The sequence below is a fragment of the Corythoichthys intestinalis genome, chromosome 2 (assembly GCF_030265065.1).
Source record: "Corythoichthys intestinalis isolate RoL2023-P3 chromosome 2, ASM3026506v1, whole genome shotgun sequence".
Classification (NCBI taxonomy): Eukaryota; Metazoa; Chordata; class Actinopteri; order Syngnathiformes; family Syngnathidae; genus Corythoichthys; species Corythoichthys intestinalis.
Window position 1 is genome coordinate 52876113 of NC_080396.1, and position 24405 is coordinate 52900517.

Consider the following 24405-nt stretch of genomic DNA (forward strand, 5'->3'; position numbering starts at 1 on the left):
TATTATATGCGCCTTTTAACTACAATCTCACATTACAGGATAACAATACATTATTATTTTTAAAACAGTCTGTACATGATTTCTTGGGGGCGGGGAGTGGCACAGAGAAACTGAAATCAAGTCATTCACAGCAGAAAACAAACAAAACAGGATCGTTCATAAGTGGTCAAGAGACATTTGCTCCTATTTTGACTTCCTTCGCTTGGCCTGGGTGGGGCTGGCTCCAGTTTCTGGTAGATAAAACATGCCAAGTAGTTTAATTGTAGTGTGGCTGCCAACATTCATATATAATGGTAATTTATGGTATTTATTACCTTTGACTGCAGCAGCAGTTGTTCCAGGTCTCACTGATCTCTTCCTAACGCTGCTTTCTGCTGCTGGCTCTTCCTCCACCTCTTTGTCTGCTCGGGAGCTGCGCCTACTGGGCCCCTTGGGTTTCTCTACAGGAACTCTGGGAATTGTAGATGAGAAAAAAAACGAGAAAGAAAACAACAAAAAAGTCTTATTAAAGCGAAGGTTAGTTCATCTCTGCACTACCAAGGAAGACAAAATACCACACAGGACTCTGCTGTTTTTCCTCATCTACCACAGATACTGTCCATCTTCATCCCGACAGCTCCACTATGTCAACATGACCACTGCTTGTGTTTTTGCAGCGTAAGCATGTTAAAATACATACCTTGGAACTAAGTTGATGGGCGTCTTTCTTTTCTTTGCCCATCTATGATAGAAGTGGAAAAACAGCTGTAAACTATCAACTGTGCTGAACAAACATGGCTTCACTTCCAAACCATATTAATACATTCCCCAGAAAAGAGATGAGGCCATGTAAGTCAGCGGAGTTGTACAACTCTGTTGGCGATCCACTGTAATTGGGTTTAAACTGATACATGCATTACTCTTTGTTAGTAGATTGTTACATGCTCATCATACATACCAAGTGTTGAGACCACGAGGTTCAGTGATTTTCACCATGTACCCCCTTGGCCAACCACATGACCTCCCTGAGTTTCAGTAGAGTTAGAAATGTCTAAGCATTTCTTCTTCAAGGCTTAGGCCAATTTATATAATAAATCATAAGGATTATTTTGGTTAATCCCAATGCCTTCAGTAATCAGTTGGCTATCTATTTATAAAGCAAAGACGACATTAAACATATGAGGAATCTTACCCCTGATCAGGACTTGTCAAGACCTCTTCGGCTGAAAAAGGACAGAAAAACAAATGACACCTAATTCCAAAGAGTTCACATAGAATGAATATCTGAATAGGAACGGACATATAAAATGACACTCACTCATCTTCTCACCAACAGCAGGCTCTTGAGAAGCATCTTGCTGGGCAAGTTCTAAGGAAAGACCGACAGAGTCCTAGCTTATTCATATATACAAATGAGTTACAATTAGACCAAAATGTGGGCTACAATTTCAGGGCGTAGATGTACATAGGATCTCGTACAATATATGCAAGACTTGTGCTTACCTGACATGGTCCCAATATTTTCAGCGGGAGCCATTGTTTGTGTTATGGCAGGCTCAAAAGACACAGGTCCAGTCTGAGAAAGAGTAACTCTGCTGGTGTTAGCAATAGATGCATTTGTGGTTATAGAGTCTTGGATTGGTGAAGGCATGGCAACAATTGGAACCACAGATGCTACTGGATTTTGAACTGGACTGACTGTAGAGAGTAAGGTTGCAGAGGAGACTGCAGTAGTAGTACAAACTTCACCAGAAATGGGATTTTGAGACGTTGCAGCCTGGGTGAAGATTGACAATGAAGCTGTAGGCAGCAATGGAGCCTGGGTGGGAGCAGCAATCTGACCAGGAGCTGTGATAAAGGAGGAGACCGCAGGTGTAGTAAGGTTCACATTGGCTATAGTTGAGTGGGCCACCGCTGCTTCATTTAGAACACCAGGACAAGCAGAAGGATTGACATGTGGTGGAACGGCTACACTGGATGTATGAGCGGGTATCTGGTTATCGGTTGTTGTAGAGCGAGCTATGGTAACCTGCATCGGCTTACTTTTTAACTGAGCAGCGGGAGCAGGAGACATGAGGCCCTTTCCAAGTGTGTTCATACTGCTGGGACTTGAGCACGGTGGAGGCGCAATGGAGGAAGGGTGAAAGGGAGAGGATGTTGAAGGGCTTGGATGAGATGGCTGGCTGACCTGGGGACTTGAATTCTTAGCTTCAATTTTATTTTCTATTTTAACAGCACTTTTGTTGATTTGGTGAGGAGCTGAATTAACACTTATTGGTTTGGAAGTTGACACACTGGTGACAGTTTGAAGATGTCCAACAGTGCTTCGAGCAAGTTGAGATGTGCTTATGTTCACCCCTGAGGACTGGGTGGAACTCAAGGCAGTAGAAAGCTGTATATTTGTAGTTGATACCTGAATCGGTCCCATCATAGTCACTGACTGAGATACTACTGTGGTATTAGGTGACACAGTTGTATTTGGGACCTGAAAAATTGGATTGATAAAAACAGGGGTGGTGGTGATAAACTGAGGCGGTCGAGTGATTGGTGTTTGATGCCGGATTTCCTGTGTCCGAATATTCTTGTTTGGAAGATTCACCATTGTGGATGCCATAGAAGCAGGGACTTGAGATGTGGGTCCAGATGTCACTGGGTTAGGTGAGACAAATACTGTGATCTGGTTGGGAGATATTGAACTAGAAGAAGCAGGAATCTGTATGACTGAGTGAACACTAGTTATTGGTTTTGGTCCCATGCCAGGTTTGAGTGTCACATTGGCTTGGCTTGAACTACAGCTCGTATTATTAGAACTGCTGCTAACAGCTAAAGAATGACTTCCCTGAGTGGAAGTTACTAGGTTAGGACTTGCACTCTGGACAACAGTAGTAGTAAAAGCAGAACCATGGGCACTAGTTGTACTTGGACTACAACTGATACCTGGAGAGGGTAGGCGGTTTTGGTTATTGTTGGGAGTAGTATTAAAGGTCACGTTCAGATGTGTGCTGTGACTGCTAATAGGCGTTGCAACAGGAGGCTTGGGGTTAGCTTCTGATTCATTAGCAGTGGTAGAAGTAGCAATAGGGGTTGACATATCTGTATTCTGAGAATTAAAATGATGTTGTCTCTCTGGATCCATAGTCGACTTGGGGCTGTCTTTTCCCATGACATCCTTAACCATATTACCATGCACAGGCCGAAGAGGCTTGTTCGGGACGTCCAGGAGCTGGTTAAGGGAAGTGGGAGCAGCCCTGACAGGAACTGGTCCCCCAGAGTCCTGCAGCGAAGCTTTGTGTGTTGGCTGCCTATTTACAGTTGCAGTTTGCAAATCTAAGTCCGATTTCGGCTGATGAGGAGTAGGGAGACGAGGACTTGTAATTCTTGGAGTGGCTAACTCCCGCAAAGCCTGAGGATTTTGCTCTGCTGCCATCATTACCTGGCTTTCTCTGATGCCCTCAGGAGGATTACCTTGTAAACCATGGAAGGGATTCTGGGTCTGTTGTGTCTCTATGCTCCCTCCTATCTGTGGTCCTAAAGAGACTGGATTTGATGTTACTGAAGTGGGGCTTAGGATCATAGTTTGCCCCTGAGCACTGACAATCTGTTGAGGTTGGGGAGGGCTCGTGATGGCCAGTTTTGCCCCTTTTTGTCTTCCAGGACTCGGTGTGGTTGATTTGCGACTTGAAGCTGGGCTTGACCGACGACTATTGCTTGGGCTTACCCTTTTATTCTGTCCTCCAGTTTGCTTGTCCAGTTTATTGCCTCCCCCTCCAGTACCAGTAGTGAAAGGTTGTTGACTGTTGCTAGTGTTACTTCCACTATTTCCGCTGTTGTTGCTGCCTGGTAAAGTTAAGTTTGGAGGTGCCTGCCCAATGGCTTTCAAAGTTGTGGGGTTAAGGCCCTGTTGGTCAAATCCTCTGTTTAAGTTAGCCTGTCTCGGAGGCAGAGGAATGTTGATTTTAGGTGGAAATAACCCTGCAATAGAAGCATTGAGCCTTTCTGGTGAAAGGTTGATTTCTGAGGGCTCGGTGCTGGGTGGACGATTAGTTGGTGTGAGAGGGTGATGGTATGGCCTGGGGCTGGCCCTGTTGGGAGTTTTTGGTCTGGAACTCTGTGATGTGGTGGGGACGTTTGGAAAATGAATGCCGGACATGGATCCTCCTTGTTGTGGTTGAGTTGACAACTGTTGTTGGGGACTAGCTCCAGTGTGCTGGGCCACTGAAGGTGGACCAGGGCCTTGCTTCATCAAATGCGTCGTAGAACTCTGATTGCCCATCATCTGTTGGGAGCCATTTCCAGTCTGCATGCTCATTTCTGCACCACTTGGCCTATCCTGCTTTGGGTGGATAACTGAAGCTGTCTCATCAGATCCAGAGCCTTGGGGACCTTGCCCTGAATCAGGAAGTGACATTCGTCTTGCAGCACTTGCAAGCTAAAAGGCAAGACACAGCAGAGTTGATCGAGTTAGTATTATTTTTGAACACTTTAAAGGTGACCAGGAATAATTATTTTTCTTTACATTATTTTTCATAAGCTATGATGTCATTTTTCCTCCAGGATTGTAAGACAATTTGTATTGATTTATTAAAATTTGTTTTTTAAAACTATTTCAGTATGTCATTTTGCTTCCCTCTGGAAATATCTGAATTCTTAGTACTATGTGGCTGATTGGATCAAATTAGGATACTTTACTGTATATTTACTTTTAAACGTACTCTTCACTCCAACTGGCCATTGTTCTTCACTCTAATTGGTCATTTTCAAGTCGGTGTGGAGGAAGCACAAAGTGGGCCATTACTTACTCAATAAGGTGCAGTGTGACATCAACATTGTCACCAATTTCAAATCTGCTTGTTTGCTGTTGACTAACAAAGCAATCACAATCAAATCAAAAACCACAAATGATAAAACTCAACCAGGTCACACACTCATTTTGATCCATCTTATGAATGAAACAGGAAAAGAATTCTATCCAAGGTCACCTTTAATATAATTAGCTCTTAAAGTTAAAATGGTGTTTTTTTTTTTAAATATGATGACACAGGGTGAAGCTTTTTTCATCTAGGCATTTTTTTTCTTACAGAAATTCTCATCAATTTACCACTTGTCCTCACCTGAGGGTTTATGATCAGTGGCATCCCCCGAGCTTTGTCAGATGGATGTGCTAAACCTGCATGTCCTTGAAGACTGATCATCACTGGCATGTTCCCTTGCTGAGAGACTGGCAGTCTCTGTGCTTCAGGTGGATTGCCAACGACACGAGGAGGAAGTTGACCTCCTGTAGTGACGGACATGCGATTTTTCTGCTCTTGCTGCATCTTAAGCATCATCAACATCTGCTGCTGTTGCTGTAGTTTGGGGTTTAAATTGAGCATAGTTAGTTAAATGGATATTAATTCATTATTACATTATTATACATAGATTACAAAATGTCCTGGTACTTTTCTAAAATTACCTGATGTTGTAGATGTTGCTGCTGTCCCTGCTGTTGTTGCAGCTGATGGGGGACTTGCGGTTGGCTTTGACCTGTGGTCTGTTGACCTGTCATGCCCTGTTGCCCTTGAGGATTCTGGAGACCTTGCATCTGCAACTGTTGCATCTGCTGTTGCATGTGCTGTTGTTGCATCTGCTGCTGTTGTAATTGTTGCTGCATTTGTTGTTGCTGCTGCTGCTGCTGTTGCTGCTGCTGCTGAATTTGCTGCTGTTGTTGCATGTGCTGAATTTGTTGTTGCTGCTGTTGTTGTTGCTGCATGAACTGCATTGGTACCTGCTGCAGTATCCTTTGATCACCGGGTTGACCTGGGAATACTAGCAGCCAGCAGATACCAAAAAGAAACATGTCAACATTCGTAAAAACTGAGAAAGTTGCTTCAACTGCACAAAGTTAGAAACTTATCATAGGCTACATAAAGCGTAAAAAACCTTTTGGTTATCTTAATAAAAGCATAAGTGTATTTACTGTAACTGTGCATAACTAGCATTTGCTACACACTCACTCATCCCAAAAATGCATTATTCCTAACATCAAAATAATAAATATATCAGAAATCGGACCAGAGCGTATAATACATCAGGACAAGCATATTAAGAAAATCAAGCAAATGTCATACTGCCGAGACAGTTACTGGTGCCAATAGCTTCTGAAAAAAGGTCTACTTTCATTCATATTTGATAGGATTTGGATGTATTCATAACGACATTTAATCATAAATTATCTGATAGTGTTTTAAAGGTAATCAGGAAATATAATTGTAAGCCAGTATTTTCATTTGAATATTGACTTCATTTAATTACTTTAACAATGCCACAATTCAAACGAAAAAGAATTCCCAAATACCTGCAGGCCTATTGGTAAAGTCTGCAAGCTTTGAGCCCGAGTTATCAAGGCCCAAACTCTGATCGCCACCAAAATTCTGCAGTTCCGATTCCTCCATAGTACCAGTCACATCCAGACCACTAAAAACATAACAATAAATGAATACACTTGCATGAGAATTTTAATATACTGGACAACTTGCTTTGAAAACTGGCTTTTTGCTTCCAGTAAAATTGGTTACCCAGGTCCCTCAACTTGCTGTGGGCCTTCTCCATCTTTTGGTTTCTTCTTTCGTGGGGGTTTCTTCTTTTTGGGTTTGACTTGATTACCCGCACCTGCTTGCTTTCCTCCTGGTCCAAACTGGCTGGCTGAGATATCACTCTGCAGCAGATTTACCAGCAAGGGGCTTGTCAATGTTACATCTTTACTGACAGGAAACCCACCTGCCTGTGCACACTGTCCCCCCATTGGAACCTGAGCCGGGAATTGTGAGTTAAAGTTCATGCCGTGACCTGCAAAGTGTCCATTTCCCATTTGCATGTGCTGAGGGCCCCCCATAATTCCTTGTGCCTGCTGTACCTGCATATCAGGGACCATCTGTTGGCCCCCCAAATCTCCTGCCCCGCTATTGGAATCTCCCAATTGATGTGGGTGTGGTTGAACTGTCTGTTGTTGTTGTTGCTGCTGCAACATGACTTGCTGCTGTTGCTGTTTCTGCTGCTGTTGTTGCAATTGTTGTTGGATAAGTGGGTGACCAGCAGGGAGTCTCAACTGTTGCCCATGCATGCTAATGTTCTGATTGGGATTGCTAGGAAGTGGAACCTGTTGAGGCTGCTGCTGATTTATCTGCTGGTGGTGTTGTTGCTGCTGCTGCTGCTGAAGCTGTTGTTGCTGTTGAAGCTGCTGTTGTAGCTGTTGTTGTTGCTGAAGGTGAGCCATTTGTTGCTGCTGTTGTGGCGTCATCTGCTGTGGGCCGACCTGGCCCTGAAACTGAGCCATGTTACCTGGAACGTTTGGAGAAGGTCCACGCATCATCTGGCCAGGCACGATCCCGGGAGGAATTTTTCCTCCAAATGGCTGTTTGTTGCCTTGCAGCTGGTTTACAACTATTTGTTCCATCATGGTATTTTGCTGCTGTTGTTGTTGCTGCTGCTGCTGCAGGAGCATTGCCTGATGCCCTTGACCTCCAACCATCTGACCCTGCCCATGAATCACCCCCTGGCCTTGCTGAGGCATCATTTGCTTGGGTGGGGTCATCCCTCCTCTCTGCCCTTGACTGAGGGGCCTTGAGAGGACAGTCTGACCGCCACCCTGGCCTTGAACCATCTGGCTGGGGGAGGAGGACACGGGTTGGGCCTGATGCTGGAGGCCCATCATTGGGGTCTGAAGGCTTGGCTGCTGCTGCTGCTGTTGCTGCTGATGGGGCATGCTAGGCCCAGTAGTTGTGCTAGGGGACTGACTTGGCATGCCACTTTGTGCACCCATAACATTGGGTTGCGTATGGATTGAATTTGGTGTGGAAGATGACTGTTGGACTCCTGATGCAAACAGAGAAGGAAAATATGCAGTTTATGCACATGAAGTTAACCGGCATTGAGCACACTGCCTCTGCGTACCTTAATGTTGAATTATGTGTTTGAACATGTGAACAGCCGAGTGGCCACAATGATTAAAAATACATTTCAAAACAAGAATAGTTTAATAATATTAATGGCTTGGGCTGTCAGAATAATTACTACATCGACTTGTCTGATATATAACATTGCCAATAAGTGTTTTGTTTTTTTTTCAGCCTAATTTTCTTTCAGCATAAATTACATGTCATCAACTTTCATTTGTGCTGCTTTGTTCTCTCTCCACCTCTAACCTCTTTAAGTGAAGTAGCTCCCTGCTGGAGCCGGGATTCACTCATACATTACCACAACACGCACCCCGACAGACGGTATGGAGAATAATGGTGTGTGATACTACATGTTTTAGCACCTATTTGGTCCAATTGACGGCAGAACCAGTATTACAGATACAGATACTATTTAACGGTCCAGCAAAACCCTAATCGAATTTTTCATGACCTTCAAATGTTTCTGTGTTCATGATATTTTGTCAGGGGGGGTGATATATCGGTGACGCTATCATTTATTGCGACGGATAATATATCGTCTCATAAATTTTTTTTGTAGTAACAGCCACTGACAGGCCTAATAAAAGTAATAATAATTATATAAAAATAATAATAAGTAATATAATAGCATACAGCCTTTATGCATTAGATAGCTGATGCAAAGGGTGTACTTAAATACCAGGTATGTACTGAAATGGCATTTCTTGTCCCAAACTGAAAAGTAAATATGATAAAACCAAGGCCAAAAATTGAAAACAATTATTATTCAAAATATTTTTTTATATTAAAAAAAAAACACACAATTAAGCCAATTATTCAAATGATTAAAAAAAAAAAACCTAAAGAATTCTTAATGCTTACAATTTTTTGAGGTACTGACATTACAACATTGCATAACATGATATAAGATTTAATACCAAAATTAAATGTTGTACTTACCGTATTTTCCGCACTATAAAAGCGCACCTAAAATCCTTAAATTTTCTCAAAAGCCGATATTGCGCTTTATATATTATACATTAATCATGGTATGACATTCCCTTTAATACAGCTTCATCTAGTGCACAGGTGTCAAACCGATTCCAGAAAGGGCCAAGTGGGTGCTGGATTTTGTTCCAACCGATAACGCGCAGAGAGTTTAACCAATGAACTTCCTGCTGAAACAAGAAGCACCTGACAATGTTTAACTGATTACACATGTAAAAGATCTAATTGGTGAAAAGGTGTCCTCTTCATTGGTTGGAAAGCAAACCTGCACCCACTCGGCCCTTTCTGGAATTGGTTTGACACCTGTGATCTAATGGATGCATAATGCAACCCAAACAACTACTACTACTGCCTTACAATGCAGTGTGCCCTATATATGTAATCAGTTTTCAAATAGGTCATTCATTGAAGGTGCGCCTTATATTCCGATGTTCCTTATAGTGCAGAAAGTACGGTAATCGACAATACAATAAATAATAATCTATATGTATTTGACCTGCTGAGAAGCCAATTGTACTTTATGAGGTTAAGTGTCAGTTCCCCCCACCCCAAATGAATAGCAGATTTATCAAACAGTTCCTCCATTCATCAAGAATATTAACTGCAGCACTGAAACAGAACAGTCACTAGCAATGGTACTTTGTCCCACATCCAAGTAATGCTCTTAATAGCAGGATCTTTGTTGACATATTTTCAGCGCATGTGCAGTTGGTTGGGTGGTAAAATGTCACTAACATGATGGCAGGCAGTGGAAATGGGACAAACAGCGGGCAAAATCTCTAATATACGTATAAACACTTTAAGACTGGAAGAGGTTTAGAGAGAAGCTTAAAAGTTTATTGGCAACATTTATTGTAAGTAGTTTAAAGCTAATATGAGATCTAGGATAATGGAAAATTGTTTGTCCAACTCACCTAGATCTTTGCCATAAATCTGCTAGGGAGACATTCCTTCCCATTTAAGAGAAAAAGCCCTGGACCCTTCACTCGAGAAAAACAAAAGGTTTTCACAAGTCTGAGTGTCTGCGATTATGTAGTTTTAAGGAAAATAGGGCCATTATCTTCTGTGAAGCACAAAGCTGTGATCGTTCTGAAAGTGGATCGTATACTATGCTTTTTTTTTTTTAAATAATAAATCTTCTCTGAATACCAGATAAATATTCACTAAAACTTACCCTGAACAAAGTGAGCCTCACAAATCCTGTCAGTATCAACAGGTATCCAGGCTTTCTTCGAAGCATCCAGTGTTCAGTAAGTAGCACGCTTTGTCAGAATAGCATACCCATATTCATAACTAGCGCTGTTGCTCAAAGCGCTTTGTAATACTTAAAACACTTGTTAAATTATAGATGTAGTTGTGCAGTAACCCCATGTGGCGTACACTGCACTGCATTTGATAAAGCTGAGTGGCCTCCACTTATTTCCGTATTAAAATGCAGAACATTGATGTTGTCATAATATGCTATATACTTAACACAATGAGAGTCATCAAATTTATTTTTTATTTTTTTTACAAAAAAAGTGTCTGCATATTAAATCAGAAAAGATGGCGGCCACGCAACTTTATACTGTATGTACAGCACTCTAAAGCACTTTGAGCTACAGTTAATGTGGAAAACCTATATAATAATATTGGTATGCTAATCTGACAGAACACCAGATTTAATCTCCTGATCGCCCGCAGTTATCTCATTCATTTTACACATTCCTTTTCAGAAGGAATTTCGAAAAAACCTATCAGCCCCAAAATTGACTACACAGTAAGAATGAATCATCTGCCTTGCTAAATCTTCCTCACCGGCCAATTTATTAGGTTCACCTGTCCAACTGCTCGTTAACACTTAATTTTTAATCAGCCAATCACATGGCGGCAACTCAGTGCATTTAGGCATGTAGACATGGTTTAAGACAATCTCCTGCAGTTCAAACAGAGTATCTGTATGGGGAAGAAAGGTGATTCGAGTGACTTTGAACGTGGCATGGTTGTTGGTGCCAGAAGGGCTGGTCTGAGTATTTCAGAAACTGCTGATCGACTGGGATTATCACGCACAACCATTTCTAGGGTTTACAGAGAATGGTCCAAAAAAGAAAAAAATATCCAGTGAGCGGCAGTTCTGTGGGCGGAAATGCCTTGTTGATGCCAGAGGTCAGAGGAGAATGGCCAGACTGGTTTGAGCTAATATAAAGGCAACAGTGACTCAAATAACCACCCGTTACAACCAAGGTAGGCAGAAGAGCATCTATGAACGCACAGTATGTCGAACTTTGAGGCAGATGGGCTACAGCAGCAGAAGACCAGGCCGGGTGCCACTCCTTTCAACTAAGAACAGGAAACCGAGGCTACAATTTGCACAAGCTCATCGAAATTGGACAATAGAAGATTGGAAAAACGTTGCCTGGTCTGATGAGTCTCGATTTCTGCTGCGACATTCGGATGGTAGGGTCAGAATTTGGCGTCAACAACATGAAAGCATGGATCCATCCTGCCTTGTATCAACGGTTCAGGCTGGTGGTGGTGGTGTAATGGTGTGGGGAATATTTTCTTGGCACTCTTTGGGCCCCTTGGTACCAATTGAGCATCGTTGAAACGCCATAGCCTACCTATTGTTGCTGACCCTGTCAATCCCTTTATGACCACAATGTAGTCAACTTCTGATGGCTACTTTCAGCAGGACAATGCGCCATGTCATATAGCTGGAATAATCTCAGACTGGTTTTTTGAACATGACAATGGGTTCACTGTACTCATATGGCCTCCACAGTCACCAGATCTCCATCCAATAGAGCATCTTTGGGATGTGGTGGAACGGGAGATTCGCATCATGGATGTGCAGCCGACAAATCTGCACCAACCGTGTGACGCCATCATGTCAATATGGCCCAAACTCTCTGAGGAATGCTTCCAGCACCTTATTGAATCTATGCCACGAAGAATTGAGGCAGTTCTGAAGGCAAAAGGGGGTCCAACCCATTACTAGCATGGTGTACCTAATAAAGTGGCCCGTGAGTATATATACATATATACAGTGATACCTCAGCTCACGAACATAATTGGTTCCCAGAAAGTGTGTGTAAGGCGAAAAGTTCGTCTTCCGAACATTTATTTCCCATAAGAAACCATTAAAATGAGAATAATCCGTTCCCAGGCCCCATAAAACATAATTTTCTACTAAATAAGCCTTAAAACTACACAAAAATATACCTTATTTTCTTTAATGTCTTCTTAGGCTTAACACTAGCCTGTGGTGGTCTTTTTCGGTCCCATAATAGCAAAAGTACACTCAATATGGTCCAAAATGTCTATCAAACACAAACCACGTCCGCACTCAACGAAAGGGAGGGGACGAACTGGGACGCCGTGAGCGTGCGTCAACTTCTCGTGGCGCTGTTCGACCGCGTGGTTTGGTTCGTCCGCCGAAAACTAGTTCGTCAGCAGAGACTATATGCTCGCGAATGTAATGTTCTTGAGGCGAAAAGTTCGTGAGCTTAAGCGTTCGTGAGCTGAGGTATCACTGTATATAAATATATATATATATATTAGGGCTGTCAAAATTATCACATTAACGCGCGGTAATTTTTTTACTTAATCACGTTAAAATATTTAACGCAATTAACGCACATGTCCCGCTCAGACAGTATTCTGCCATTTGGTAAGTTTTACAGCAAGGCTTTTTGTGCTGTCTAACAGCGAACTCTTGTGGTCGCTTCGCGACATGGTTTATTGTTTTCTTACCAGTTCAATATGGCTGCACGGCGTCTCGGGCTGACGCCTACGTTGTAATGTTGTGCTTATATGATCCTTGGACAAGATTTGTCCGTAAGTATGGTTGTTGTAAAGAATGTACATATTATGTTAGTAAGCAAAATGTTATATTTTTTCTATGAGACGCTTTTTGTTTATGTTTAGTGAACCTGTATAGCGTGCTAAGCTAACGTTGTTGCTAATGCAATGCTTGTGTACTTTTTTTTGTAGTTTTACGACTGTCTAAAGAGGACAATGGTTTGAGGCCATTTTATTAATAAATCAGATGAAAAAGGACGAAGTCTGATTATTAAGGCATCGTTCACTAGCTGTCTAGCTTTGGAAAAAGTAGACGCTTCGGAGTGAGGACAGCATAGACAGATTTAAATGACAGTAGAGTGAAATGCCCACTACAGCCCTTATGTACCATATGTTGACTGTATATATCCATCTTGTGTCTTATCTTTACATTCCAACAATTTATTTTACAGAATATATATATAATTCACAGAAAAATATGGCATATTTTATAGATGGTTTGAATTGCGATTACTTACGATTAATTAATTTTTAAGCTGTAATTAACTCGATTAAAAATTTTAATAGTTTGACAGCCCTAGTATATATATATATTAGGGCTGTCAAAATTATCGCGTTAACGAGCGGTAAATAATTTTTTAAATTAATCCCGTTAAAATATTTGACGCAATTAACGCACAAATGCCCCGCTCAGATTAAAATGGCAGCATAGTGAAAGGTGTACTTGTGTTTTTCGGAGTTTTGCCGCCCTCTGTTGGCACTTGGGTGCGACTGATTTTATAGGCTTCAGCACCTATGAGCATTGTGTAAGTAATTATTGACATCAACAATGGCGGGCTACTAGTTTATTTTTTGATTGAAAATTTTACAAATTTTATTTAAACGAAAACATGAAGAGGGGTTTTAATATAAAATTTCTATAACTTGTACTAAAATTTATCTTTTAAGAACTACAAGTCTTTCTATCCATGGATCGCTTTCACAGAATGTTAATAATGGTAATGCCATCTTGTTGATTTATTGTTATAATAAAGAAATACAGTACTTATGTACCGTATGTTGAATGTATATATCCATCTTGTGTCTTATCTTTCCATTCCAACAATAATTTACAGAAAAATATGGCATATTTTATAGATGGTTTGAATTGCGGTTAATTGCGATTAATTACGATTAATTAATTTTTAAGCTGTAATTAACTCGATTAAAAATTTTAATCGTTTGACACCCCTAATATATATATATATATATATATATATATATATATAAATCGAACAACAAGTAAAATATGTTGTTTCTTGTCACACGATGCAACGTGAGAAATATAAAAATGACATTACAAAAGATCCTCCTATAATACTGTTCATTTGAGGTCGCAAGCCAAAACTGTTGGAAAGTTGTTATTTTTAACTAAAATAGAATAGTTATTCCGACAGCACTTGTTGCAGTTTGTTCATATAGTCACACAAGCACATTTATATAATTTTCTCAAACAAATAGCCATAGATTTCTCAACATTGTTCACTTTTTGGGCTTTAGGAGCAACTGATAACGCCAAAGAGCAAATGAACTACCATGAAGCTTTGCAGCCAATTGTTTTAAAGTTTCATCACATCTTTCTCTTCTCTTGGAAAAGACAGACAAGCTCTGCTGCCACCTGCTGTGAACAACGTTGTTGTTCAACATGCCTCCCATCATGCATTGTAGCGCAACAGAGTTAAATAACATTCAAAGTTCATGTTCTGTGCTAATTATTTCTTCACTGTTCCAGGTGTATCATTAATTGCTAGTTATCGTATTTAGTTTTTTTTTATTTGATCAATTTTAGTTTCATTTTGAAACCATGAGTTTGAATAACCTTTGATTTGATGACATGCTACTACTTCTCACTGCTTGTCTAGTGGATTGAAGCACATTTGAGCGAGAATTATTCGTTCCTCTCTCAGGGGCACTACAAAGTGAATGACGGCTACTCGTGGTAAAAAAAAAATTACAGGCTATCTATTACTCAACTCATGTAACAGTCATTTGCAATTATTTGTTTACAAACTTGAATTGTACAGCTCTAGTCACCTTCTGACAACACAGTCCGCTAAGGCCAGGCAGCATACTAGTATATATAGGCTACATAGATTGTCAAATTTGGGAAACATATGGTTTCCCCCCCCAGAATTTCACTTAAATATATCTTTCATTCATTCATTTTCCATGCCGCCTTTCCTCACGAGGGTCGCGGAGGTGCTGCAGCCTATCCCAGCTAACTACGGGCAGAAGGCCTTATTATCTATAATTCAGACTCAAAACATTGTTTTTTTTTTTTTTTTTTTTAGTTATCTGCTTGAGAGCATTATACCTGTGTGAGACAATGTTTGGCTGCTCTGGAGCTGCTGACTGGATCCTCCACCAGGGGCTCCTGGGGCTGTGGTACCCACCTGACCTTGGGCAAAGTTTGGGGTTGGAAAGCCCATTGACCGCTTTGGCATCCCTGTAGTGAAGATTCATGGACCTATCATCTCATACTGTGTATATACCAATGTAAATAATTTCTTATTGTAAACAGTAGTGTACTGTATACAGTAGCTTTATGTATAGCCTACATGAAATTACACCCACAGAAAAGGGGTTACTGACCTGGATGAACTTGTGTGCCAGGTTGTCCATGTTGGGGCATTCCTATGAATCCTTGTTGAATATTACCTTGTTGGCTGAGTGCTGCTCTTCCCGGTGAGCCAACACCCTGTGGAAAACCCTGTGGAGTTGTGGGTCTCTGAGCCATCACTGGGGGAGTTCCAGGTGAACCCTGCTGAAAAGGGGATGATGAGGACCCTGGGGACTTGGCAGTGAGGTTTCCCTGCGGGCCAGTTGTCTGTGGCATAGGTGGAGGAGGTCGAGGTGGCCCGACTACACCACTAGGGCCAACCTGTGGACCTTTTGGCTGGGGTGCAGCAAACTGTCCCATTCCTGTCTGTTGCTGCTGCAACTGTCCTTGTCCCATTGCATTGAATACCTGACCTGCCTGCTGACTACCAAATGGATAAGGCGGTGGAGGATGACTGGGTGTAGCAAGGGATGGAGGGCGTTGAACCATTTGGCCTTGAGGTGGAGGTTTCCTCCAGGCAGGGCCTCCTTGGGCAGGCGGTGTCTGGAGAACTCCAGAGGGGGTCCAGCCAGGAGGAATTGCCATCTGGCTTGGTGGGTTGAATGGAGGTCTGGGTCCAAGATGAGAGAGCTGGGCTTGCTGTTGGGCTTGTTGCTGTTGGTGATGTTGTTGTTGAAGCTGCTGTAAAGCGACAGGGTTGATTGGTCTACCAGCCTGCAAAGCCTGCATGTGATGGGCACTCTGGGGAGGAATTGGGCCATGGGGACCAGCCTGTTGGTGTTGAAGTTGCTGCTGCTGAACTGACAGGCTTGTCATCATAGGATCCATTACATCTTAAAGAAAATGTATAATTTTGCTAATTTTATATCCGTTTTATAGCCGTATAATTCAAAAACATTTCAGTTTCATTCAGCACCTATTTACAGTATGTAAAGCTTATACACCTGTTTGTGAAGATGGTCTTGCAACACGTGGATGCATCTGTCCACTATTGCCTGGCACTAGCGCTTGGCCTGTCATGGCTGAGCCTGGGGGAACCATTGAAGGATTTGCCATCCTTACTCCTAAATGTGGAAAAGCACGTATATTAAACCTCAGTATATATGAAAAGTTTGCATGCCCTTGTGCAAATTTTAGCTTTTTGTGAAATTGAAAATGAGGAAATTTAAAAACTTCTATTAATATGACATGTAACTTACACATCTTATCAGAAAAAGAAAATCTTTTTGAAAGGGATTAAAAATTAACAATCACAAGATCATGTGTTTGCACAAGTGTGCGCTCCATTTTAGTCTTTGAAAATGGAGGCATCCTGAATGAGCAATTTACATCCTAACCAAAGTTAAGTTGAAGTCAATACGTACCTATTGTATAAGCATATAAAGGGCCACTGATTAACACCTTTAGGCAGTGATTCTCAATTATTTTCTTATTTGGCAAATACTGGCTGCTTTCTTCATGTGAAAACAATTTCCCATCTTGTGGGCAAATGTGTTATGGTGATAAAATTATGAAAATATGTTTGAAAAACTGGCCATAATTCCAAAAGGTATTTTTGGAGTTAAATGCTAATGTGAAGTATGATGGTGGCAGCATCATGCCTTTGGACCAGTTTTCAGATGGAACTGGGGCCTTTGTCAACGTATGGTCACAGTAAGAGCAGATACAAAGCAGTGTTTCCCACCAATGAACGAGACTGTGGCGGCTCGCCACAGTCTTGTTTGGGCCCGCCACAGTCTCGTTTGCGCCCCCCCCCCCCCGCCGGAAAAAAAAAAAAAAAAAAAAAAAATCAGATGCGTCAGTCAGCCGATTACACAGCTGTAGCCCACTCCACTCTACTACCCATGTGAGCGAGAGCGCGCGCGTGCGTGCACACACACAGACACACGCGCCAACAGGTCAACAGGCCATTTTTTTGTGCGTGTTCAATGCATTTATTCAGATTTTACATTGGAAAAAAGATACATATATATAAGACATGTTTTTTTCACTTTTTTTCACCAAAGTATCATTTATAAATGGTTTTCAAGCACTTCAAAATGTAAGAATTATGGTAATGTTACTGCCCCACCTAATTATTTTTAAACAAGAAGAAAGTAGTAAGAAAATGCTTGGCTTTATTAAATGCTTCATAGTGAGTCTAATCAAACCCTCTCAGGCTTTAGTAAACGGTGATTGACACATGTGCAAAGTTTTTCTTTTTATATATTTTTTGGGGTTTGAAGCAACTTATTTGATTGAATAATAAAGACACAAATGTCCTAGCCAAAATGTGGCCCAAACGCAAAACAACATTACTTCAATGGAAAAATTTGTTTCAATCAAGAAAAATGGTTTTCAAATGCTTTTTTTGTCTCAAATTTATTTTTGCAATCAAAAACTTTTTTTTTTATTGAAGTGACTTTTTGGGGATTAAAAGTATATACTGTATTTTGATTGAAGCAACTTTGTTTTTGATAGAAGTAACTTTGTTTTTTGATTGAATAATAAAAACACAAATCTACCTCCATCGTTATTGAGAGAGAAAGAAATTAAGAAAGCTTTAAAACTAAAAGCCACCGGGGAGTCTGTTTTTTTGTTTTTTTTTTAAATATTTATATTTCATTACATAGACATGCCTCGTAGGGAAGGGAGATTGAGAGATAAAAAAAGGAGTTAGATGAGGCTGCTAAAGGCAGTGGATACCTCATCAGCTGGGGGAATAGCAGACCTGGTAAGAACAAGTTTGCAAGGATAGTCGTGTATTAAATACAATTATAAACACAATTACAATGTTATTTTTCTATAAGATTTTATGTCATTGCTTTATTAATCATTAGGTGCTAGAGTTGTTAAGTATGGATAATCATGAAATAATAGTTTTAAGAAAACTGTGCTGTTGGTGGCTCAGTGACTATCTGATGTGGTTTGTTCTCAGATGAACAAGTTGAGGAAGGAAGTTTTGATGCAGAGGTTGAAGGAAGAAAATAGGCAGACTGACTGAGTCACAGCCAGAAAGTGTTGATGACAGTTTTGATTTCTATTCACTGTTGCCCCCTCCCAATTAAAGTATGTCACAGTCGCAGCCAATTATTATCTAAAGCTGGTTAAGATTGAAGTTATGTTGTTTTAAGGTGTATTAAATACTTGTTCATGTGCCCCTTTTGATCTACGAGCACCCGCCCCTCCACCGGTCTCTGCACGGCCCTGCTGAAACACAGTGTGGGTCGACAGAGCTCAATATTTTGTTGGGGTGTACAGTGTACTGGAACATATTTCCTCCACGCCCTTCTCACCTTTTTAACCCCTGACCCATTTTCATGCCTGGCTATGAGAGTATGAGTCTGGCCACCATTAAGCAGAAAAAAATTTCAAGGGCGGAGCCAGCCACAGCAAATAGACAGCGGAGCCGGCCAATCAGCGACAGGCTGACGCGACATCGGTTAAGCGACAAGAAACTAGCGAGAGACATTTCAACATATTCAACATGGCTAGCGCGAGACAGACTGTTGGTTTTAGCGACTCGATGTGTTTTTGGTCATGTAAAACCGAATTTACCGCAGATTGGAACATATTGCCGCTGAGTCTGGTGTACCAGGCTATGGGACTACTGTCTGCTGCATTCTGCTGCATTTGGCGCGATCCGGCGACACCGGATACAGCAATTTATATTACATTCAGTGGTCTCAAAATGCCCTAAAGAGATACACCAGGCTTGAAAATGTACACACACACCCTACCCCGAGGGTCAGAGACCCTCCCACCACAGTCTCCTAAAATCCTGTGGGAAACACTGCAAAGTCAGTGTGCACAAACATATTGCCTTTTGCTATAAAGCAAAACATGTCAAGAAAAGCCCAGTTGAACAACTTGATTTTTTAAAAATACAATTTTAACATAAAATTCTGTTTACTCCCCAAGTTGAGGTTTACAACAACAACAACAACAAAAAAACACTTGAGTTTCACAGGATACACAGTAAGTCATATTTATGATGGAATGAGTTCACAAAGAATTTATCTTGGTCTATTTTTTTCATACCACAAAAACCTTCATTTCATCAGGGGTGTGTAGACTTTTTCAATCAACTGTACACAAAACAGTTTATCCTAACCAAACTAACAAAAGTCATGATGTGGAAAATTCCGGAACATAAAATATGACTAGCTAAAACAAACAATTCTTAAAAGGGTATATTGTAATAGCAAATACCTGGACCAGGCTGACCTGGAAAACCCACATCCATTCTCATCTGGCCAGCAGCTCCAATTGGTCCATTAACTCTAACTTCTTGTCCTCGATTTGGTCCCCCTGCAACATTGATGGCCCCCTCCCCTAAAAATAGAGGAAAGATTTAACACCATTCTTAAGTATAAGTGTTTGACGTCTTAAACATGTACAAACTGGATTCCCAAAAAGTTGGGAGGCTATACAAATTGTGAATAAAAGGGTTAGACAGATAGCAAATAAAAGGCTGGAAAGGTCAATTACACATACAGTATATCGAATAACTGAAATACCAAATACCACTAATTAGATACATTGGCAAGGGTATATGTCTCTCAGAAGCCAAGATAGGTAGATGATCTCCAATTTCCTTAATGTTGTCCAGAAAGATAATGTTTCCCATTAAAAATAGCATTGAGTTTTAGGTTATGAAATACACAGTGCATAATACCATGCAAAGATTAACAGAATTTGGAACAATCTCTATGTGTGCACTGCACGACAAACAGGAATGCAACTGTAAAGGAAATCACAGAGTGGGCTCAATAATACTTCCATAAACAATTGTTGATGAACGCAATCCATTGTGCCATCCACTGTTACCAGCTGAACCACAACAAAGCGAAGAAAAAGACATTTCTAAACAGGACCCAGATCACAAGCGTTTTCTCCAGGCCGGGGGTCATTTGAAATGGAGTATGGCAAAGTGTAACTGTTCTGTGGTCAGACGAATTACGATGCAGTTCTTTATGGAAAACTGGGACACCATGTCATCTATAGAGGACAAGGACAACCCTAGTTGTTATCAGTGCTCAGTTCAGAAGCCTGCAACTGTGATGGTATGGAATTGAATGAGTGGATGTGACATGGGTATCTTGCACATCTGGAAAGGCACCATCAATGCAGAATGGTATACAGTGATCCCTCGCTACTTTGCGCTTCAAACTTTGCGCCCTCAGTCCATCGTGGATTTTTTTTCCCAACTAAAAAATAAATAAATAGATACAGATGAAAAGTTCCGATCCGATCACGTAGTTTCACTTTCTCTCCTGCTACTTTTCTTGGTCAGGCAGTGCAGTGGAATTGCTTATTAAAGTTAACGATGATTGACAGATGTGAAGGTTTGATCTTGCCAGAGATGCCTGGAAGCCGAAACTTCAAAGCGCGGCATGTGTCAATCATCGTTTAACTTGTTAAACAGGCGCTGTGGCAACTCATTGTGTGTAAGTGCGCAGCTTGAGGGGATTTGAGTGGAATCACTCAATGAAGCATTTAATAAAGCGGTGGGTTCCGTTCCCCATCAACCACGAAAAACGAGGGATCACTGTATTCAGGTTGTAGAACATTTCCTCCCATTCAGACATCGTCTTCTTCAGAAAATACCTTGCGTTTTACCCATGATAAAGTCAGACCACATACAGCATTAATTAAAACATCATGGCTACGTAGAAAAAAGGATGAATTGGCCAACCTCCAGTCCGAATCATTCACCTATTGACAACATTTGATGCAACATCAAGAATGGGACAGCATTCTTATTCCTAAACTTGAGCAAATTGTCTCCTTGGTCCCCAGACAATTGCACTCTTCTAAAAGGGGATGCCTCACAGTTGTGGAAATAGCCTTCTCCCATCTTTTGGGAGATTTGTCGACACCATGAAATTTAAAACCAACATATTTTCCCTTTAAAATGGTTCATTTTCTCAGTTTAAACTTTTGGCCTGTCATATATGCTCTTATCTGTATAAAATATGAAAATTTGGCCCCTCCACATCATTGCATTATTTTTTTATTCACAGTTTGTATAGCATCCCAACTATTTGGGAATCCAGTTTCTGCAATAGCCATGCAATGTGTGTATCCACCTTCAATTTGCACTGAAAGAATTCCAAGGTCTCGTAGCTGCTGCTGGTTGTTCTGAGCGAGCAGCCGAAGTCGTTCAGCAGCATCCCGTGGAATGTTGAAGGTTACGCGCACACTGTTCCACGGCTCTACATTTTGCGGCTGAAGCGTCTTTGTTTCTACAAAAGGGCAGAATATAACTTGAAATTTCATGTTACAATCAAACTATTGACTTCTGCTTGAAAATGGATTTTTAAAAAATGATTTGCTTTGCTTCATAAAATGATGAGGCTAGCTAGAGTTTGATACTTGTGCTTGACACACATGCAGTAACTTGTGTCTAAATTTTAAGTTATAGGTTTTAATGCTATAGTTAGTAACTAACTTTACTAAAACTCATTTATCCAATTTGGTACAAGACATAACATACCAATTGTACTTGTACTTGCAGATGTTAGCCATTTTTAAGGTGTCCATAAGAGATACATGTACTAACCCATATCAAGCATGTTGGGTATACCGCTGAGAACATTGTTGAGTTTATTAGTAAAGTCTTCATCTTCCATACTGCCTTGAAAGGCAACAAAAACAGTAAAGTGTGCTCCTGCACCACTGCTGCCCTCTGTAGCATCTTTGTGGTTGTCCTCTTCAGTCTCAGGACTTCCATGGACACTTTCAGCATCATCGCCAACACCGGAGTCCCAGTCGGAGTCAATGCAATTCTCCAGATCCCCTGCCCGTTGGGACAGCTGAAGTGGAACGCCTCGATGAGCCATTCTCCTCTTATTTAGGAGTGGCGTTGGAATCGTTTTATGCTGGAATTGCACACAAGAATAGCAATAAATCTTAATCGTGAGACCCCCTAGTATTTTCAAATTGTCATTAGAAGAGTCGTCAACTAGGCAATACATGTACACGCATCCCATTTAAGTATTTGTACCCCCTTTAGTGACCACACAATAAAAGATTCCCTCATTATCAATATTTAAAGTGACCTTGTATGGGATTCCACTCCAGTTTGATGTGTAAGAGATCAAAATGAGGGTGTATGCTTGAATGAAGTTTTTTTTATTTTAATCGGTGACATTGACATCATACCACACCTTTTTATGCAAACACTGTACCACCCTCACATCCACTCACCAATGCTTAGTCGAGGTATGAAAATGAACACTTACCACACAAACACAACCTATCTCCCACAGCCAATCAGACCAAACAGTTTAAATGTAAATATTCATTCATTCATTCATTCATAAAACATTCAAATGTGATTCAGTGAGCTAGCCTTGAAGAGCAAGACAGCCCTGGCTGATTCTGATTCATCATTCAGTACCGTCTTGACAACCTCAAGTCGTCCAGCAAGCTCTCGGCCTTCTGAGGTCAGAGCCAATCAGTGGAAAGAGGCGGGAGCTGCAGACGTGACATCACAAGGAAGCTACTATCTTGTTAAATACAATCTTCGGACATACACTAAATTCCCCCATTAAAAGAGGAGCAAAGAATGCCACTAAAAGATTTTTTGATGGGAAACCATGTCTTTACTCTTCTCCCAACCAGCACACATTCTATGCGCCACACTTTGGCTTAGTGTGGATTTGGTCAGTAATAAGTGTGACGAGAAGACCCATCGTCCAAGGAGCAGCTGGATAATTTTACAATGTTCCTCCCATGAATAAAGTCTCAATTGGATCTTTCCTTGATGGACTTTTGAATTATTTCCGTGGCAGATATATGGAACAGTCCGTCTGGTGTGCCAGGTTACCAGTGAGTCTTAAATTAAAAAGAATCTGGCTATTTGCAGAGGCGAGGAAAAAAAATGACCAAATGCAGTATCTTGGAAAGGGATATTCTGGAAACTTTCATTGCAGTCTTGCAAATCTGGTAAGATTACGATCACATCGAAGGTTATGAAAAATCATGTTGATAAATAATAATACAAGGTCACTAATTTGTTTCTGTAATTTGTAATTATTAGTCATTTACTTATTTATTCTCGTGATCATTATGGGCATGTCTTTCGTCAATAGAATAGCTTATTGACAATGTTGTCCACAGTTTGTATATGTGTACGTCCGTATATAAACACCAATTTGAAATATTTTCCCTGCGTGAGCGACACTATGAAATCCAAAATATTGCGGAAATTAAAAGGTGTGGTTTTGCACTGTAAGGGTTGTAACTATTATGTGATATCAACCCCCGAAAGGCTGACATCATTGTCTAATGCAAGCAAAAAACAATGTATTGATCGAGTGACACAATTGGTCCTGCACTAGAGGGCCTCGGCCGAACACTCGGTAAAGCAAAAAGTCTAAAGAGAAAATCTACAGCTTGCAGTCCTCATTTTTGCATTGTCTGACGATGAAGCTCACAGCTTCTGGAAGATTGACTTATACATCACGAACAGTTCAAATCTATAACCAGGCGACGTCTAGGTAAGCTTCAATTAGCAAATGCTAGCGATGTGCAGGTAATTCACTACTGATGCTTTGAAAACGCACTCAATACGTCACAACTCTTTTAGGCTAGCGCATTAGTTCCGCGTTACACATGACAAGTTATTCAAAATAATAATTTTAAAAAAATCCAAAACATCTTACCGCACATAGTTTTGAGAAAATAAAATCGACCTGTCGACATCTGCTAGCAACATTAGCTAACAAAACATGGGTAAGTATACAGTAGTAAGCCTGCTATGCATTTCCGGCGCGGAATTTCAAAATAAATGGAGTTAAACATTATAGTTACATGACTCTTTGCATTTGCTTGTCATTGCAGTTATCTTTATGATATTCAAAATTTAAAAAGTCATTACAAATGAAATAATATCCATGTGTCATTGTAAAAATGATTTTAAACAAGTTAAAATCTTATAGAACAGAAAACGACATAAATGAAATAAAGCAATACATGTAAATGTACACATGTAACAATCTCAATATTTTATCAGCATTTTTTTTTTAATTTAATTTTATTAAAGTGAAAATCACATAAAATAACACCAATGACATTTTGCACAATTTAAGATATCACCAGTGCACACAACATAGAATTTATGTTCAAGTTGTAATACAC

At 40.7% G+C, this 24405-nt stretch overlaps 1 protein-coding gene across 2 annotated transcripts; it reads right to left on the bottom strand.

The window, feature by feature from the left end:
• ncoa6 (nuclear receptor coactivator 6) lies at positions 1 to 24034 on the bottom strand. Of its 2 annotated transcripts, XM_057829388.1 has the most exons (17): positions 23931 to 24034; positions 21824 to 22142; positions 21351 to 21506; positions 19471 to 19593; positions 16224 to 16343; positions 15312 to 16112; positions 15034 to 15165; positions 6534 to 7830; positions 6314 to 6432; positions 5432 to 5784; positions 5091 to 5324; positions 1483 to 4408; positions 1298 to 1348; positions 1172 to 1202; positions 680 to 721; positions 315 to 451; positions 1 to 230 (listed from the first exon to the last, which is right to left on the bottom strand). In XM_057829388.1, the coding sequence occupies exons 2-17, from the start codon at positions 22101 to 22103 to the stop codon at positions 184 to 186; spliced, it is 6849 nt and encodes a 2282-aa protein (XP_057685371.1). In that variant the 5' UTR covers positions 22104 to 22142; positions 23931 to 24034; the 3' UTR covers positions 1 to 183. The 2 variants fall into 2 exon arrangements, with proteins under 2 accessions (XP_057685371.1, XP_057685372.1); XM_057829389.1 differs by lacking the exon at positions 680 to 721.
• Between the last annotated feature and the right edge of the window lie 371 nt (positions 24035 to 24405).